Below are 7,641 nucleotides of genomic sequence, written 5' to 3'. Positions count from 1 at the left end.
CCGAAGACGCTGGCATGTTGACGCGCGTTTGATGGTTATATCGCCGTCGGTGGGCTGCTGATAATTGCGGTGATTGGCATTAGTGTGGTGATGGCAGTGCGGGACAACTAACTGCCGACTACTTGGTTTTCCGAACCGATGGTTGGGCAATACCGTTCCAGTGCGGCCCCACAATGCTTGCACGCACCGCGCGGTGCGCGGTTTCAGCTATACTGTTCCGTTTGCGGCTGGTGGGATAGGCAATGGGTGCATGCGGATCCGCATTAAACGTTGGTTTCGGTAGCGGTCCTGGTGGTGGTCATCTGTATCCATGATACCCGGCAATTTAATGGAGATCCGCGAAGGTTGGTTACCGCTAGGGCGGACTGGGACCCAATTCCACCACTGTCTGTAAAATAATCGGCCCTAACATACAGCATAAAAACATCTAATCTCTTTAATTTTTAAGTTTTCACCTATTAATTATACTGTGATTTATGTTTGATTCCTTTATAATATATATATATATGCGATATTATAAAATTAAACTTTTACTGATGTACCCAAAAATTCTCGAGTAGTAAGATTTTTATTTTGAATTATTATACATAATTTTTTTATAATTATAACATACATTGTTCGCCGTTCCGCTCCTACTTAGTACTCGCGGTTAGCGGCAACGAATTCGCGTTTTTGGTTGAACGGAAGAAAGTAGGGTTACCCAAGCAAAGTGTACAAAGTATCAATAATAACAAATCCAGTGTCAAACACCTGCGGTATAAATATATATATATATATATATTTCTCTTTTATATTATTATAGAAATAGTATGCGGGCGCCCAAATTTAGGCAAGAATCGATTTAATATATAATAATAATATATTACTACTGTTCGCGCTAAAGCGCGCTATGTGTGGTGGCACGGGATCTCGCGCCGATGACAACCAATGTTGTCTTCCCGTTCCTCCATCCAATTTAGTCCATAACACCGCTATACCGTAATCGCGTGGTCTGTATTGTTTTTCCTATTTAATGTTTGTATGGCACTATTATCTCGGCCTATGCCTCACCGTATTGTGCTATCATTTGGTGTATTTATCTTGTAGATTTGTTGTGATTTAGCGGCCAACGCCCTTTATTATCTTCTATTATTGCTCGTACGGTTTGTTTCTGTTTGTTTTTGCTTTTTCTTCTAAAATGTTATAAATGGTTATTCAATCATCTTATGGTCATAATTTTTATTGTTATTGAAGCACCAGCAGCATTTCTTTTTGTTTGTTCCTTGTTGCCACGCGGCACATGTTTAATCTGGCAATTGTTTACTATTAAAGGTATTTTGTTATAATTGCGGTTCACGCGTCATTGTGACCGGTAAACTAAATTGATTATTAATATTATTATTATTTTATATTATTGTGTTTTTATTTTACTATTATAATAAATTACCACTATTCACTACTGGCGCTCACACATTTTTTGGTCCTTCGAACGCGGATTTATTAGTAAAAACCGTGAATTGAAATATTTTCCACTTAAATCAAAGTTAGTAATCAATTGTCGTAATTAAAAATATAGTACCTACATCTTTATAATTATCGTACGACATCGAGTGTTTCCTTCACACAGTTGCTATTTACTACGTTTATATTTAATTATAACATCGAACCAGTTAATATAAGACAACATGGCGAATACTGCTTATGCTGATGCAAAATCGCGAGTGGTACGTTGTGTTATTAAATTAAAATCATTTCTTCAGGCTTCCGTAGATTTTGCTAATGATCGTACCAACGCGGCTAAGCGAGCTAAAATTGGTAAAATGTTGATTGAACTGACTAACCTCCGAAATACCGTCGAAGACGATATCGAACGTATGGAATCTGCTTTTAATTCTGCGACAGCTCCTGTTGAGGTAACCGATCATACGGAGAGTCAAAAACTTATCGAGTCTTTCGACCATTATTATTATGAACTGGTTGCATTCGCGGATATACATAAATTCTCATTATCACCCCCACTGGATGTGTCATCAAATTCATTTTCAAATCAACATCACATAAATAACATGTCGGCCTTTCAACTACCAAAACGAAAATTCCCAGTGTTTTCTGGCGTGTTGACTGAATGGCAAGGGTTTGAGGATCTTTTTAAATCAATTTTGTCTCATGCTCCAGACTTGCCAGATGTCGAACGGTTTGAGTATTTAAAGACATCCTTGTCAGGAGAACCGTTATCACTTATTTCGCATCTTCCTCTTACGTCAACAAATTATAATAGTGCTTGGAAAATCCTAAGTGATCGATACGGCAACAAACGGGACTTAGCTCGCATCCACCTTGACGCTCTGTTAGCTAGCCAAAGTGTCAAATCCAACGAAGCTGCGTCCATTAAATTTCAAATAAATACACTTCTGGAACACACAGCTGCTTTAGACAACCTTGGCTATGTGACCCGACAGTGGAGCCCGTTGCTTGTACATATAGTCGAGAAACATCTAAATTATGATCTGCGTGCTCGGTGGGAATTAGTCGTTGGTGATAATTATTTTCCTCAACTCACTGACATTGTTGATTTTTTACGTAGCCACTTGCGATCTGCTGAAATTTACTCGGGTTCTCCCTCGTGTGACAAACTCGACAATGTGGCAAAACCTCAACGGTTCTATAAAAATCCAACGTCTAAACCTCGTGTATTAGGATCTTCTGCAGTTCTGTCTACAACAACCAACACTTCACCTGTAAAGAGCTGTCAATTATGTAACGCGCTCCACTCAATTCGACAATGTAAATTATTTATCGAAAAGGCTCCAAATGAACGTTTTCTCATCGCTAAGACACATCGATTATGTATAAATTGTCTTGGTTCAGGGCATTCTGCAATGTCATGCACATCTAAACATATATGCCAATCATGTAAGAAAAGTCATCACTCTTTATTGCATTTTCACTCTACGGCTAGTCCATCCATTTCGGTAGCCCCAGTATCATCAACGACTTTATCCATTAAAACGTCAGAGCCCTTGCCTGTGGCTGGGTCACATGTAGCTACTACATCATGTCTTATTCGTGGACAACCGCAGCAAATCGTTCTACTATCAACAGCTGTTGTTGAAGTCTATGCTGCTGATGGACGGCGACATGCGTTAAGAGCGTTGTTAGACTCTGGTTCACAAGCTAGCTTTATCACGGAAAGAGCTGTTTGTGCTCTTATGCTTCGCAGAGTTCAATCCTCTGTCAGCGTTACTACATTTGCTAATTCCGATTCTACAGTTGTTCGGGGTAAATGTACTATTAAGATGGTTCCGTCCGGTCAACAATCACCTTCGTTTTGTCTTGACGTATCAATAGTTCCTCGAATAACTGGCCCAACTCCTCAAACTCCGGTCACGTCTGGGCATTGGGAACATATTAACAGCTTGTCATTGGCCGACCCATCGTATAATACACCCGGTCCCATAGATTTGTTACTAGGAGCTGACCTGTTACCGGTAGTTCTCCTTGATGGCACGCGGACGGGTCAAATTGGAGAACCCTTTGCAATGAACACTGTGTTCGGATGGGTTCTCATGGGTCCAACAGACGTATATGATCGCTCTTCCATCACCACCCTGTGTATGAATGTATCTGAACCTCTTGACTCGGCAATTAAAAAATTTTGGGAACTTGAAGAGATAACCACCGTTCACCACTTAAGTCCTGCTGACGTTGCTGCTGAGGATATATATAAATCAACCACGACTCGACTTAGTTCTGGCCGATTTGTCGTCACTATTCCGTTTTTGAGACCACGACCACTGCTTGGTGACTCCAAAACGTTAGCTATTCAACGATTTAAGGCTCTCGAGTGCCGACTTAACCGCAACAAAGACCTTCGTGATCAGTATGCTGAGTTCATGCGTGATTACCTGACAGCTGGTCATATGGAATTGATTCCCTTGTCTGAACAAAGCAATCCATATCATTATTATATTCCTCACCACTGTGTACTTAAACCCGATAGCCTTACTACAAAGCTTAGGGTTGTGTTCAATGCATCTGCAAAAACGTCAACTGGTATATCATTAAATGACAGTATGTACACCGGTCCTAAACTGCAACCTGATATAAAAATTGTTCTCCTTCGTGCTCGACTTTGGAAATACTTGTTTATGGCTGATATCAAACAGATGTATCGCCAAATTCTCATCGGACCTGCTGACAGAGATTATTTGAGAATTCTGTGGAGATTCTCATCCACGTCTCCACTTGAGGAATATCGGTTATGTACTGTGACTTACGGTACCTCTGCTGCACCGTTCCAAGCACTTCGCACTGTTCGCGAACTAGCGACGGTAGATGGTGCCAGCTGGCCGATAGCTGCCTCTGTGTTGTTGAATGACACCTTTGTTGATGACATACTAACCGGAGCCAATTCAACAGCAGCTGCTCTTGAATGCCAGACTCAGCTAATAAATTTGTGTGGCCTGGCGCAATTTCAATTGCGAAAGTGGGCCAGTAATAATAGTCAACTTCTGCAAGCTGTACCAGAAGACGCTCGTGCCATAGCCCCATCTGTTCTGTTCGACAGTAGTGAACATTCAGACTTAAAGGTACTAGGTTTGAAGTGGGACCCTTTAGCTGATCATTTTTCGTTCAAAGCGATTGTTTCGACCGCCATTCCTACCAAACGCACAGTCCTGTCAGAAATTGCTAAGATCTTCGATCCGTTAGGCTTGCTGTCCCCACTCACCTTCTGGACAAAACACGTCATGCAGCAACTTTGGATTGCTGGAATCAAATGGGATGATCAAGTACCAAAGGATATTGCTGTAATGTGGACACGCTATCAATCAGAGCTAATGTCAATTGAAAACGTCTCGATACCTCGTCGAATCACATTTGAAAACGCCACATCAATCCAACTTCACGCTTTTTCGGATAGTTCGGAGAAAGGATACGCAGCGGCCGTCTACCTCCGAACGCAAACTTCTACCTCAGTCTATTGTCACCTTGTCACAGGAAAATCGAAAGTAGCACCTCTTAAAAGGTCCACTATTCCACGACTTGAGCTATGTGGAGCTGTTCTAGCTGCCAAACTCCTACGGTTCGTCGTCGATGCCTACTCAAATCGTATCACTATTGATTCACTCCATGCCTGGACAGATTCAACTACCGCGTTGGCTTGGATCCAGTCGTCTCCTCATCGTTGGGCCACTTTTGTTGCAAATCGAACTAGCCAAATTCACGAGCTCACGTCACCCGATATTTGGAACCATGTCCCTACACATCAAAACCCGGTTGATTGTGCATCACGCGGACTTTTCCCATCCGAGCTTGCTGCTCATCCGCTATGGTGGACGGGACCCGCTTATCTATTAGAGTCGTCTAATACTTGGCCTTCTGCGGTATCAAGTTCAGTTACAACAGATAATCATACATCTATTGAAGCACGAAAATGTACTGTCCTTCTAACCACGACCAATTGCGCAATTACTGACCTTCTATATCGGTTCTCGTCCTTAAATAAGGTTCTACATATCGTAGCGTACTGTCTTCGCCTATCTAAGTCACGTCCGTCAGCACCATTCACACACTTGATTGATGCGAATGAACGAACCCATGCTTTAGCAGCTTTAGTGTTTTATGTTCAACAAACGTCATACTCCCATGAAATTTCAAATATAAAAAAAGGATTACGTTGTTCTCCCGCCATTAGAAGATTGGACCCTTTCGTTGATGATCAAGGACTTCTACGAGTGGGCGGACGTCTCACGAACGCTGACTTGCCATATGCTCACAAACATCCACTTCTGTTGCCGTGTCATCATCGCTTAACTGTGTTACTTATTGATCATCATCACCATAGACTGAAACACCCAGGATCCATAGCACTCCAAGCTCATCTACAGCGCGAGTTCTGGATACCGTCTGCTCGGAAACTTATTCGATCTCGCATACGACTCTGCATCGCATGTTTCCGTATCAGACCGCGTTCCGTTCAGCCGAAAATGGCCAGTCTTCCAAGCTATCGTGTTCAACAAGTCAAACCGTTCTCCATCACGGGTGTGGATTATGCGGGTCCTGTTTCGCTGAAGGAACCTCGTAATCGCAACTCAGTACCACGTCTAGCGTACATCTGTTTGTTCGTATGCACTACGACCAAAGCAATCCATTTAGAACTAAGCTCTGACTTGTCTACAGAATGTTTTTTAATGGCGTTTACTCGTTTTTCGGCAAGACGTGGGCCTATTAAGGAAATGCACAGCGACTGTGGGACCAATTTTATTGGTGCGTCCCGTTTGATGGACCCTCTTCATGACCTAACATATTCACAAACATTTCAAGATAGTGTCCATCGTCACCTTGCCAAACATCATATAACGTGGCACTTCAATCCTCCAGCATCTCCACATTTTGGTGGTCTGTGGGAGGCTGGAGTTAAATCCACGAAAGCACTAATTCTTCGATCAATCGGTACACACAAACTAACCAGTGAGGAGTTTCTGACATTGCTCACTCAAGTTGAAGCCACCTTAAACTCTCGCCCATTATGTGCACTCAGCAATGACCCAAATGACTTTGAGGCTTTGACACCTAGTCATTTTTTGACGTTAGAACCTTCAACGTCTTTACCAGATCCAACTCTAACCGCAATCAAGATGTCAAAGTATCAACGATGGCGATTAATTACCGATTTACACCGACATTTTTGGTCCCGATGGAAGAACGAGTACCTTAGCAGTCTTCAAGTCCGGAAAAAATGGTTTGCACCAAATCAAGATCTTCGGGTTGGTGAACTTGTTCTCATCAAAGAAGCAACACATCCTCTTAGTTGGCGAACTGGAAGAATTCGTGATCTTCATCCTGGTTTAGATGGAATCTCCAGAGTGGCCACTGTCGACACAACTTCTGGACAGTTAAAACGCCCAGCTGTCAAGCTTTGCCCACTTCCACTCTCTTGAAGGGATTCCTTCAAAGTGGGCGGTGATGTTCGCGCCAAAGCGCGCCATGTGTGGTGGCACGGGACTTCGCGCGACGACAACCAATGTTATCTTTCCCGTTCCCTCCATCCACCTCTTAGTCCATAATCAATTATTATACCGTAATTATGTGTCTGTATTGTTTTTTTTCCTATTTAATGTTTTGTATAAGTAATTATTATTCGGCCTTATGCCTCACTGTATTGTGCTATCATTTTGTGTATTTTATCTTTGTAGATTTGTTGTGATTTAGCGGCCAACGCCCTTTTATTATCTTTCTTTATTATTGCTCGTACGAAGTTTTGTTTCGTTTGTTTTTGTTTTTTTTTTCTAAAAAATGTTATACGTATATTCAATCATTTTATGGTCATAATTTTTTTATTGCTATTGAAGCAATTGTGCAGCATTTCTTTTTTTTGTTTGTTCCTTGTTGCCAATGCGGCGACATAAGCTTAATCTATAATTGTTTACTATTGTGCCAGTATTTTTGTTATAATTGCGTCTGCCGTGTCATTGTGACCGGTAAAACTAAATTGATTATTAATATTATTATTATTTTATATTATTGTGTTTTATTTTACTATTATAATAAATTACCACTATTCACTACTGGCGCTCACACATGCCAATAATAATTGTATATGCATTGAAAACAATATTAAGGTCTTGAGTACAGCAATACGTAACTGAACGAAGTATACCA

General features: G+C 41.5%; 1 protein-coding gene across 1 annotated transcript; it reads left to right on the top strand.

Annotated features, from left to right (window-relative positions):
* The first annotated feature begins 1,664 nt into the window (after positions 1-1,664).
* Positions 1,665-6,920, top strand: LOC112591930. Its single transcript, XM_025335879.1, has one exon. The coding sequence runs from the start codon at positions 1,665-1,667 to the stop codon at positions 6,918-6,920; it is 5,256 nt and encodes a 1,751-aa protein (XP_025191664.1).
* The last annotated feature ends 721 nt before the right edge of the window (positions 6,921-7,641 follow it).

The sequence above is a fragment of the Melanaphis sacchari genome, unplaced genomic scaffold (assembly GCF_002803265.2).
Source record: "Melanaphis sacchari strain LSU unplaced genomic scaffold, SCAv2.0 Contig1489_pilon_pilon, whole genome shotgun sequence".
NCBI lineage: Eukaryota > Metazoa > Arthropoda > Insecta > Hemiptera > Aphididae > Melanaphis > Melanaphis sacchari.
Note: the sequence above shows the minus strand (reverse complement) of the source record. Positions and strands in the feature narration are given on the sequence as shown.